The sequence below is a fragment of the Tympanuchus pallidicinctus genome, unplaced genomic scaffold, assembly GCF_026119805.1.
Source record: "Tympanuchus pallidicinctus isolate F22 unplaced genomic scaffold, pur_lepc_1.0 scaffold1, whole genome shotgun sequence".
Taxonomy (NCBI): domain Eukaryota; kingdom Metazoa; phylum Chordata; class Aves; order Galliformes; family Phasianidae; genus Tympanuchus; species Tympanuchus pallidicinctus.
Window position 1 is genome coordinate 92,991,264 of NW_026294618.1, and position 12,248 is coordinate 93,003,511.

The window sequence follows — 12,248 nt, forward strand, 5'->3', positions numbered from 1 at the left end:
CCTTTGTACAAACATCTGTCATAGTTCTGCTTAAGCACTGAATTTTTTTTTATTAACACTTCACTGCCCAGTGATACTGATGGCTGTCTGAAATACAGGGAGCAATATGAAGGAAACTGAAAGGAGCTTGGACTTGCATAACTCTGAGAACTTAAGCGTGGTGCCCTGTTCAGAGAAAAGATAACTGCCACCATCATTGTGGCTCAAGTACTCAACACTGGGTAACCCATTCTCAGAAATTCCTTCCAGCTTCTCTGAAATGCTAGCAACTGATAAGGTGCTCGAAAATAAACTCTTAAGAATGATGTGAAGCAGGCAAGTTGTGGAGTTGTAAACAAGCGAACAGGTATCTTGCTATTGCAGTTTTCTCCCAAAACTGTGGAACGTAGTTTTATTTAAAAAAAAAAAAAAAAAAAAACAAACAGCGGAGCAGCTGTGCAGGAATGTCAAGCTTTCACAGCTATGTTTCTGATTTATTTAATAGAAATAATCCTCTGTTCCAAAAGCAACAGTACAGTGCAAGAATTTATGAAAACATCAAAATTTTAGGAAATCAAGAAAAATGCAGCATATTTTTGAAACCACAAAGCCGGCAGTAATAATGCGTCTCATGCTTCAGCTTTCTTGTTTCTTGCTGATAGTTTGTTTGTAGCCAAGTTGTTACGTGAAAAAATTGTATTTTTCAGAAGATTTCTATAGTGAAAAAGAAACTCGTGAAAGGAGGAGGAAAAAAGTGAGAGTAGGTTAGCTGTACACTGCAGACTTTGCTTTCATGTGTGAAGCTGTTCTGAAGAAGTTAGCAGTGAATTTTCCAAGGAATGTTATCAATCATATTTAAATTTGTTTTGCATTACATACTTGCAAGTGGCCATGTGGGAGACCTTACTTATTCCCTAAACCTTTCTCCTCAGCAGCGTAAATACCAGGCTTGCTATGCATTTCCTTGCTTTTTTTTTTTTTTTTTTTTTTTTTTTTTTTTTTTTTTTTTGCATTTATGTCCATCTTTAACAAATCAGTTTGTTGTTTTGAGGGAGAATCTGTGATGCCTGAGTTTTCTGATAGTGTCTGTGGTACACAGAGCATAAGGGAAGCGTTTGGAGGTATTCAAGTGTGATGTGGTTGTTTTGATAGAACAGTGCTGTTGACAAGTTAATGGTGTTTGTATAAAAGTTATTTGTGTAGAACTCACGAAATTCTGTACTTTCTTGAACAATGCAATATGAGATTCCAAAAACTATACTGGACAGCAGTCTATCCTGTTTCTTTACAGTGCCACTATGAAACCTAAAGTGCCACCTCCTTTACCACCAAAGGTAAGTGAGGGCGGCTTTGTCGCGCAGAAAAAAGGAACGCCTTTAAAATAAGTAAGTGCAGAAATGTCGAAGTGAATATGGTGACTTTGCTCTCACTTGAACCACGACTTTGGGACTTTAATCAAGTTTTAAGTCGTCGTTGTTTCCAGAGGTATTGACCCCTGTGTTTGCAGCCTGGCAAGTTTGCAGCAAGTCTTACACTGCTCAGTGAATGAGTGGTGATACTTAGAAGTATGCTTGGAGTAAGTTTTATGCGTGGCCTCTTGAAGAGTAACTGAATCTTCTCACACTGGCATTATCCAAATATGAGCAAAATGAAGAAGCAAAGCAATTTATATATTTATTTGTCAGATAGCTGCTTGTTTGCAAAGCAAAAACTGAAGGTGTGATTCTTTATGGCCCTGTACCATCTGTCTGTGTAACTGAGAAGGATTTTACAAGCAGTTTCAGTGCAGCCAGTGGCTAAACAATGACCTCTTTCGTGATTCCCTTTCCTATTTGTGATTCCTTAAGCAAAGCCGTATCATTAAAATATTTTTTATTTTCTACTTGGTAGTTTGGTTATCTGTAGTCATGGACATGGTGCTTCCGTATATTGAATAATCTTTTAATGCGTTAAAAATTTAACACATTAAAAGACAAAACAGATTTGATTTGTCTGTTGTCAGTTGTAAGATTTTTCTTTATTACTATCAAGGTTTTTCTAGCATGGATTTTTTTTTAATAAACTTTCATGGCAGAATCCTGCTTTCACAATTTATTTGTGAAAACTGCTTTGTGAAAATTTCTCATTGAGATGCAGCATACATGCTTTGAGTCTTTTTTCATTAAGCGTTGATTATTACTATGTCTTTTCAGCCTAAATCCATCTTTATCCCTCAAGAAACTAATTCTTCTGAAAATGATAATCAAGGGACAATCAAGAGATGCCCAGCATCAGACAGTCCAGCAAAGTCTGCATCTCACGTTCCACCGAGACCACCGCCACCACGGCTACCTCCACAGAAGTCTCATGTTTTAGGTGAGAGTGTTGCCAGGAAGCGTTCAGGTATTTCTTAAATAATCTGGTGTAATTGTTTCTACATCTGTGTGGACATTAGATGCTGTTTTAATTTTTTTGTAGTGGAAGCACAGTAAAACACATTTAAGAGCAAATATGCCTTGCAGAGAAGCTGTTGACAAAGGCTGCTAGCTTTTCCTCTTTACATCTTTACTATTGCAGTTGATGTGCTGGGAAATGCCTCATGGCTTATTAAGAATTGATAATTGAATAGCTATCCGTAACCAGGCTGCTCTTTAGATTTATTAAATACTTTTTTCCCATTAACTGTGGCTGCATCTCTTTCTCTGCCCATGCTGGATTTGTTGCACTAATAGCAAAAATGTGGGCTTTGATTATAGCTGGCATTAAGGATGGTTTGTGTGTGCGTATTTTGGAAGAAATATGCTTTAGAAATACGATTTTCTGGCATCATTTGAAACAAGGCAGCTAAAAATTGTACTTTTTGAATCAAAAGTAGAACATATTCTTAAATGTGAATCTTTTTAGGTAATGGAGTCACTTCTGTACAATTAAATGGTGAAAGAGAGGGGTCACCACATCAACAGAATGAAGCTAGAGACACTAGTTTTTCAAGGAAGGAAAAGAAAGAAATACTGGTAGGTGTTAAAGCTTCTAGATGTTCAATAGTGTCTTAACTATCTTTTGCACATTTATAGCACGCTTTTTAAAATAGGAATAGTACTGAATAGCATCTTGTTTACATGATTCAAAGCACGTTACTGCTGGATCATCTACTTGTGATACAGTTTGAGTCCATATTTAGCAGTCATTAAAATCTAAAATAATCACAGATATACAAGATTTACTTATTTGTATCCAGGTATTTGGGAGACATACAATAAGGGAGCTGCAAGAGATACATGGTATGTCATACTGAGCCATAACTGTGTAAGCAAATAGGGAAATTAAGGAATGTGCTGCCACCTTGTGGATTGCTGGGGAATTCAAGTGATCCTAAAAAGGAGCTGCCTCAGTACTGTTCCCAAATGAGTTGTGCTTCTATCACAGTGCAGGCATACAGTGTTCTTGATGGTCAGGGTGAAGAAAAGATGGGGAACTTGGATTTGAAGAGCCCAGATATTTGAACTGCTTGTCTGTTGAATGCAGAGCATTAGGTTTCAGGGCTTAATAGTTTGAGTGCAGTGTCAGACTTGAGTCAGGCATGCTAATATTAAGTTGTACTCGTGGAGAAAATGCAGTTTTATACCATCTGATGCAGCTGTGCCCTGATTAAAAGGAATAATCCTGCATTACTTTCTCCTCTTCCAAGTGAGCTTCTCCCTTGAAACAGCAAATGCCTTCCAGAGCAGATGTCTTGAGGAGTGGCAGTGGTGTGGGAAGCCTGATCAAATTTTCAGTGTTTGAGGGGCCATTCGTGGCCTCTTCCAAGGATGAGCTTGGAGATGCAATGCTATTGCAAGAAATAAACAGGAAATATAGGGTGGGAGCATAGCGAGCATTTTTGGTTTGTTTTAAAGAAGTGCCAGTCGTGGTGGTGATACTTTGGAAAGTATGGCTTCCTGAACCGTTTGAGCTTGGCCTTGGAAATTGTATGTTTGAGGCTTCCTGTGTACCTGTAAGAATACTTATCTCCAGTGGTGTGCTGTTCCTGGATTAAATTGGTATTAACAGTGGAAAGATTAGTTTAGTACTAATTGATAGTTTTACATCAGTAGTTGAACTACTGCTGCGATGTTGCTTAAACTTTGTGTTAGTGGGTATGGCATTCTTTCAAACACCATGATGAGGGAACAGTGTGTAACAAGATGCAGGGCTCAAGGAGGAGAATACTACGGAACCACAGAGATTTTAACAAAGGAAAATGATGCTAGTAGTTCATGGTCTGTAGTCATTAGGGAGTAGAAATAGGGAGGTTCAGGTTGGAAAGGAGGATCTCTGCTCAAAATGGGACGGTAGCCCATCTGATACATGACAGCAAACACAGCAGTGTCTCAGTAGGTACCTCATGCCTTCCGTTTAGTTGGTGTAGAAACAAGCAGCGCAACTCCGTTGTCCAAAAAATCTGCAGGGAGGGTTTCTGTCTGTCTTATTTAGGTACAAGTACTGGCTTTTCATTTTCTCCTAATAAAATTATGACTGATGATTTATCAGCCTGCTTTTAACAGCAGTGTAATTTTTTTTCTTTTTGATTTTGCTGTAGTGTCAGAGAGAATAAGCATGTCCATGTGTATGTGCTTTTGTGAGTATAAACGAAATCTTTTGACTTTTATTTTCTAGAAACCAATTAGTAATGGCCTTCCTCCCACACCTAAAGTACATGTGAGTATTACTGAGTCACGTAAATGCATGTTTAAGGCAGAACATGTTTTCTTAGTAAGGCTGAGGAAGCATACTTTGTGAATTGCATGTTGTATTTAAAATAACAACGGTAATAAAGTATAAAAATATCTCTTGGAAATGTTAATCTGTAAGTGTACGGAGAACAAAAGTCACACTTGATCTTGTGCTAAGTGAATTTTGAAGGTCTTTTAGTTTGTTTCCATCTAATTTCCATTAGAATGTAAATGAGAGTTCTGTGATCATAAATTAATTTCAAGTTCACTGAAGATGCTTGCTGATCAGTCTTTCCCTGTAGGATCTGAGGAGCTGATGTGTCTCAGAAGTTGCAAGTGACACTAAGTTTATACTGTGCAGCTGTAGATTTCGGAACTTCTGAACACTGTATTCACAGATGTCTTAGGGCTGGAAATAACTTGTTATGGTCCTCTGTGTGCACCTTCATAATCTAAAGCAAACTGGATTTTCATTGCATGTAGGTTGCTTTGAAAGTAATGCCTCCTACTTATCCTCATGAAAATTTCAACAGCTACAGAGAGTGCAGTAAACTATTTAATACAGTAAAGTCACCATTATTAGTTGTGCAATTTCACAATGAACAAGAGCCTGCATGCTGCACTTGTGAGAAATAAAGTCTGTGCCAGCAGTGGTGACCTGTTGTTGCCACTGCTGTAATGGCACCACTCGCCTCTCACTGTGCTCACATCCTCTATTTGATCTCCATCAATGCTGAACAAGTGTAGATACTGTCAGTGAGCACCATTTTTTCTGCACAGAGGAATTCAGTTCCTCACTTTGCTCCATACACACTTCCATGTCAGATGTCACTGTGTCAGACTGCCCCCATGATTCCATTCTGTCACACAGCAACAAAATGTAATGGGATGTAGGTGGGAAGGTTCAGCCTCTACTGCCATACCACCAGCATACACCTCTGATGTTGTGATCCAGCATCATTGTCACGGAATTGACTAGATCAATCTATGTCTGTGGACATAGATTGAACCGTGACAATCATAACATAGAAGGCATTACTTTGGAGCAGCCCTTGTAATGTCTTTGTGAACTTGTCACTGTGCTTCTAGTCAGAACTGCCATCAGAAGAGCTCATATCTCCCTCTTGGCCATTTGCATCTGCCACAGCCCCTCTCATCCTTACGTTGTAGAGTATGCATTCATGTAGTTGTCCTGGGAAACAAGTGGAGTATTGATGTGTTTAAAAGCTAACTTTTTTTTGCTGTAAGTCAGATCAATTTTTCATCTTTAGGTAAGAAAACAGAATTACTGCTAGGGATGCATAAATGCAAATGATTCTTTTTTTTCTTTTCTGCTTATTAAATTTTAGGGAAATGGGAAGGGCTAAGGCAGAAGTCCTGCTTATGTTTCTTAGAATTATCATTTCTTGTGTAAATGCATAGGATTGATCCAGAGCTTCATATTCTTCATTTATTAAATACATTGTTTTTTGAGGTCAGTTCTGTTTTAATAAACTAAATTCCTAAGTAAGTGTGTGACATAGGTGTGCATACATGTAATTAGTGGATGATAGCAGTTTGAAAGTACTCCTAGCATTAAGAGGAACCCTGTCATCATGGCAAAGGACAAATAAGTTCAAATAGTAAATGGAATAAGAAAAAAGGTAGAAAATAATACTTCTCATTTTGAGCTGTTGTTTGTGTTGAGTTCCTACTACAAGCTGTATGGACGTGCCATCAGAGAATGACTGCCAGCTGCCCTTATAATAGAGCTAGAAAAGAGACTGAATGAATAGAAAAAGTTCTGAAGTTGGTCAAATAATTCCTTGTAGCTGGACTGCTTTCTGAATATTCGTGTATCTTCGTAGTATGCTAATGCTGCGGTGCTGCAGGTCCTGTTAAGTAGTGGAGAGTGATTTGGCATTTGCACGTCCATCTACCGCCTGTCTCCATCAGTAGCCAAATAATCAGTTGCAAATAAGTATGTTGCAGTATGTTGCTGCCCTCAAAAATAGCTGAATGTTCTGGGACTCTGTTTACAGTGGTATCTATGCATGGCTGTCTGTGTCTCTGGAGACTTGGTTCAAATTTCTTAATAACCTGCTCTGGCCGTGTGTTTTTTCCCTGCTATTTTAGGTGGCTTGCAGCTCAGGGGATACATCATATATCCTACCAATGTGAGGATGCCTTGCCTCCTCAAATTCCTTCCAGATTTAAATGCCTCTGTGGCAGCAGGCAGTTCAAGTTGCCTTGCTTCAACCTCTTATCTAGTGTTTTTGTTTCTTGCTCCCCCCCTAGCAACTCAGTTTAGTATTTTGTTCTGTATGATTCTCAGCTGTATCCTTGGGATTTGTTTGATATTTGGAGAAATGATACCCTTAGGCTGTGTTTACCCTTCCAAAGCATTTGCAGCAGCATGTTGGCTCTGCAGGCGTCCCAGAGATGAGGGCTGAGAGAGGCCAGAGGAAAATTGTTGATTTCTTCTGATTTCAACCCCATTTTCTTCATCCATCTTTATACTGCAGAGCTAAGCGAGGTCTTAGCAGCAAGCATAGCCCTGCCTGCACTGTGCAGCGCTTCTTTCCAGTGCTCAAAAAAGAGTCAAGGAGAATTGCATAGCTGCTTACAGCAACGGCAGAAATACTTCTTTCTTTTTTTCCAGGAGATCACTGCCTCAGTTGCCATCTGAATTTTCAAAGTGTGCCTTCAGAGTCCTGCATGCTTGGGAGAAGGCTTCCATAGGATCCTTGTATTGCTTTCATTGATATCCCTCCAAATTCCTTGCTGCCAAGGGTTTAGGCAGCATGGAAGCTGTCAGTACATTGAGATCGCTCTGTGTCATTATCTTCTCATATTCCTGCCTCATTGTCTGTATCTTGTCTCTTAGTTATTATGTTCTTATGCCTGTGGAAGGTTCATCTTAATGTCTAGCAAGCAGCCAGCTCCCTTCTTTCTGCTGAGACTTATTTAGTCATTCAGCAGCACTGAAGTCTTTCCCCTTCTCTTTGTGCAGTGGAGTCTTCAACATTTTGCTGATGCCATTCATGAATTTTGTTTTTCTCTTTTGGAAATACATACAGACCAACTCATGGTGTTCCTGATAGAGATGTGAGAGAGAGATGTGTAAAACACAAAGAAAGATCTCAGTTCTGCTTCTTTTAATGTTAAAAGGTTAATTCTGAAATCTTTTTCTTTTTACACTAAACTATGTTCAGAAGGGACTGAAATTTCTGTTGACTTCCTGTTTCAGCAGAAGGTTCGCACAAAAAATAACCCAAAATATTGACGTGGGAGCTATTTGCTTGTGCAATTATAGGTCAATAATAATTCATAATGTTAATATAAAGTGAAGATATTGCTATTTCGTAGCCCTTTACAGAGTATAGGAGCCATTGCATAAAGTTAATATCTGCTCATATTTGGAACAGGAACACTTATGAGTGGCTCTTGTGTTTGCCTATATGAATGGTAGCATTTCCCTTTGCTAATTGTTTCTACTTTATCAGTTCTTTTCATCTACAGTACTACTGATCCACTCTGTTCCATAACAAAATAGTATGGGCAATTGGGAAGGGAAAGAGGAAATTCTGGCTTCTTTTCAGTCATCTTGATGCAAATTTACCAACTGTTCTTGCAATTGATTATATATATTTTGATTTTTTTATATATATAAAATATATAAAAAATATAAATAATATATAATTAAATAAATATATAAATAAATTAAATTAAATTTATTAAATTAAATTATATTAAATTTAAATTAAATTAAATTATAAATAAAATAAATAACATATAATTAAATAAATATATAATAAATAATATATAATGCTAGTGCGTCCTTTGGGGGAAAATTCAGAGATCGAGAATGGTATTGTGTGTGACTCTAATAGGTAAACCAAGTTTATTAAGATTATTCTGAAAAAGGACTGAAATTCTGCTAGAGATTTCCCTTCAGAAAGCAATCAGTACTGTAAACGTATCAGAATGTGTATCATTAGATCATCAGAAATGTATCATCAGAAAAACGAAACTAAGTTTTTAATTGTTGCATGACTAAAAGATTTATTTTGTGTTTGTGAAGTATGGTAAAGAGTGAAGTTTCAGTATTGAGAGTGTTTTTGAAAATCATGAATTTCAGGGACCTTTTTCAGGTTTCTCCCATTTATAGCGAGCATGTGCTGGAGTAGTAAATTTAAGAGCTACTTCACAAATGCTATTTGTGGCGTGTTTATTCAGAAGGATCTTTAGTTCATAACATAGCTCTTTAAAAAGCAAAATGAACAGCAAAATAAGCCCAACCAAGTTGACTTGCAACCATGTTGTCTCATTGAGATTATTCTCCACCAGACAAACGAGTCTATTCTTAACTTGTTACTACTTTAAGTCAAAATAATTTCATTGAAAATGCCATGTTTTATTTATATTTTACATATACATGTATATAATTATTTTTTCACAGATGGGCGCTTGCTTTTCAAAGGTTTTCAATGGCTGTCCGTTAAAAATTCATTGTGCAACATCATGGATAAATCCAGATACAAGAGGTAGTATATTACGTATCTTTTACCCAATTTTGTCCTCTCCTAGGATTTTAGTACTGTTCAGATGAGCAGGACTGCTCTCCTTAAAGTATCTTTTAATATTTATGTAGGCATAAGAAGAAATTCTTCTTTAATTATACCACTGCTGCCTCAAGTACAGTGTTTTCTTAAATTACATTAAAGTATATGAGGCACAGTTTTCAGCTTTGATTAAAAAAGAATAACTTGCATGCTAAATAAAGGTAAGTAAACATATTTTGATTATGATTCACGACTCTTTTCAACTGTGTAGTTCAAAAGATGCCACTCCTAATTTATTTCTAAAAATCCAAATTCCAAAAGTCCTGCTTCAAATTAATTGCTTCTCTATCATTGATGTATATATATATTTTTTCCGTATATCTTCCTGTTAGTACAAGTTTGAGATCTCTTCATTTTCACGTTTTATTAGTTTATTAAATAGCTTGACAGAAGTGAAAACTGGTAGCACTGTACTCATATTACCTTCAGTTTCATCTTTAGATTATAGGCTGCTTAGACAGATACTGCTGAACCAATTAGCAAGAAAATATTTAGTTTTACAGAAATTGAAGTTATGAGAGTCAGTCTTTGCAGCTGACATCTTCTCAATATGAGATCTTTGACTGTCCAAATGCAAACAAGGCCGTTAATTAACTTCAGCTGCAATCACAGTAAACAGGTGAATCATACTCGAGAAGCGAGGCATACATGAAGTGCTGAAAAAGCCTTCCAGTCAATACTGCTGTTGATGTACTCCAAAAAAAATAGCCGTGGATGTGTCATGAAATGTATGGAAATGTTTAAGTCAGAAATCTGTATATGTGAATTCTTGCTTGTAGTTGTGTCACTGTTTTTTCTTCCTAGTTAGACACAAAACCTGAGCTATCTTCATGAAGTCTTAGAACAGCTTCATCCATAAATGTGTAAGCTTCCTTGGAAAGATTAATTTTCTGTGCTTTCAACATTATAACTATTATAGGTTGTCCTGTTTTCCTGTATGTAATTGTTTTAGGTCTGTTTTTAATAAAGGATTTGCAAAGAATGCTCTTAAGAGAAGAACAACAAAATAACACCCTCCTTCCTTAAGTCAGTATTGCTGGAGTTTTTTTGTTCGTGTTTACAGATCAGTACTTGATATTTGGTGCAGAAGAAGGTATATACACTCTGAACCTCAACGAACTTCATGAAACATCGATGGAGCAGGTATATTTGTTTTGGCATCTTTGAAAAAACACTAGTAGCCAAATCCATCATTTCTGACACTTCTTAGCCACTGGTTAACCTGGTGTGATGTTTCTAAGAATCCTCTTGACTGTAGTTACATAGGCACTAGTACTGAGTTTTACCTTCCATGTTTACTATTGAGGATATGTTGCAATCATATAAAGTTTTTTTCTAGGATCAACCGTACTTTCATAGGAGGTCTGCACATATGAATATGTTGAATTTCATTGTAGTGCATTATCTTGGAGTAAATGATTTGTTCAATAGCAGTGAATTTCCCTGATACAGTTGGTGTGAAAGTTTTTGTTTTCCTTGAAGTTGTGTTACAAAGTAGACTGTTTAAGCAGAGGTGCCCTTTTGGCTACAGAGAAGTGAGATCTGTACACTAAATTCCATCCTTTGAGTGTTAAAAGCAGCTTTGCTGATGAGACTCAAATTAATTGAACCCCAGTTTTAAAATTCTGTCTTTGTGGATCTCATAAATAGTAATTTTTTTTTGCGGGGATACTGGGGAGGGGGAAATGCCAGTGGCAGGCTGTTCTGTGTGGTGACTTCTCCGGCTCTTTTGTTAATTTCTAAGAGACTTGTTTTCTTTCCTGCCTTCTCCCTAACTTAGGGAGCTATGCATCTGCCATCGAGATGGAGGAATTTGCAAGGACAGCCTTCACACTGTAAGCTGGAGGCACTGGTGTTTGTTCATCTTCCAGGGTCCAGACTTTGTAGAGGTGTCTTTTGTGTGGGGAAGAAGGCCTAAATAGTTTGCGCTGAGCTCCACGTAACCCATAATCATTCTGGTAGTTAACTTAGTTCAGGTACCTTGCTGTTGCTGAAGTTGTTAAATATACCCTGAGAAATATCACTAATACAGTAATCCCTGCAGGCTGAACAGACCTACAGAAGTTCTTGAAAAATGGCAAGGAAAATAGATAAACTGAAGTTTATGCACTCGTGTTTACCTTTGTTTTCTATAAGTGTTGCATTCTATATTTCATTGTAAAGTGAGCCTTTAAGGAAGCGTTTTAATAAGTACTTAAACACAAAGAGGTGCTAGTCAAAACAGCCAGCTGTATGTAAGTGGAGGAATGTGTGACAACTCAATCGACCTGAATATTCAAGTATTGCTGTTCTTTTTCTCTAATTTTAAGATTCAAGCATTCTCAGTCACAATATGGAACATCAATCAAATCTGCAAATTAAATTTGTATGTATCCAGACTGTTAGATTTTTAGCATAGGTTTAGGTGTTTTATAGTGTGTTTAGGTTATGAAAAGACTTCCGGAATAAAAGTGCATCCTCTGTGCTACCCATTTCCTACATGAAATCACAGAATGGCTTAGGTTGGAGGGGACCTTAAAAATAACCTAGTTTCAACTTGCCTGCCGTGGGCTGGTTGCCACCATCCAGCTCATGCTGACCAGGAGCACCTCCAGGGATGGGGCACCACAGCTTCTCTGGGCAGCTGTGCCAGCGCCTCACCGCCCTCTGAGTAAAGAATTTCTTCTTAGTATCTAACCTAAATCTCATTACTTACTATAACAGTCAAAAAGATTTCAACTCAAATAGAGTTTTGGAATCCTCTTTCACTTCATTATTTACTCTCTAGGTTTAGCCAAAGTATTATTCTCTTGGTTATTTTCCACTTTGTTTCATTCCACTGACAGGCAAAGCAGAAATTGTATGCGTTTTCAGAAGTTAGCACAGCTTCAAGATGGTATTTTCCTTTCCTGTAGATAAAACTTTCAGTCAATTTACAGATCTGCTCAAATTTGTTGTGTTGTTGTTATGATAAAGAATGGAGGACATGACCTGT

At 37.3% G+C, this 12,248-nt stretch overlaps 1 protein-coding gene across 5 annotated transcripts in view; it reads left to right on the forward strand.

The window, feature by feature from the left end:
• The window catches only part of MAP4K3 (mitogen-activated protein kinase kinase kinase kinase 3), an 81,798-nt gene that overhangs the window by 52,064 nt on the left and 17,486 nt on the right, over positions 1-12,248 (forward strand). For all 5 annotated transcript variants that reach the window (XM_052695854.1, XM_052695860.1, XM_052695844.1 and 2 more), the window contains 6 exons: positions 1,271-1,313; positions 2,172-2,334; positions 2,863-2,972; positions 4,615-4,656; positions 9,112-9,196; positions 10,338-10,417. In XM_052695854.1, the coding sequence (XP_052551814.1) occupies positions 1,271-1,313; positions 2,172-2,334; positions 2,863-2,972; positions 4,615-4,656; positions 9,112-9,196; positions 10,338-10,417 (523 nt within the window). The remainder of the gene's footprint in view (positions 1-1,270; positions 1,314-2,171; positions 2,335-2,862; positions 2,973-4,614; positions 4,657-9,111; positions 9,197-10,337; positions 10,418-12,248) is intronic.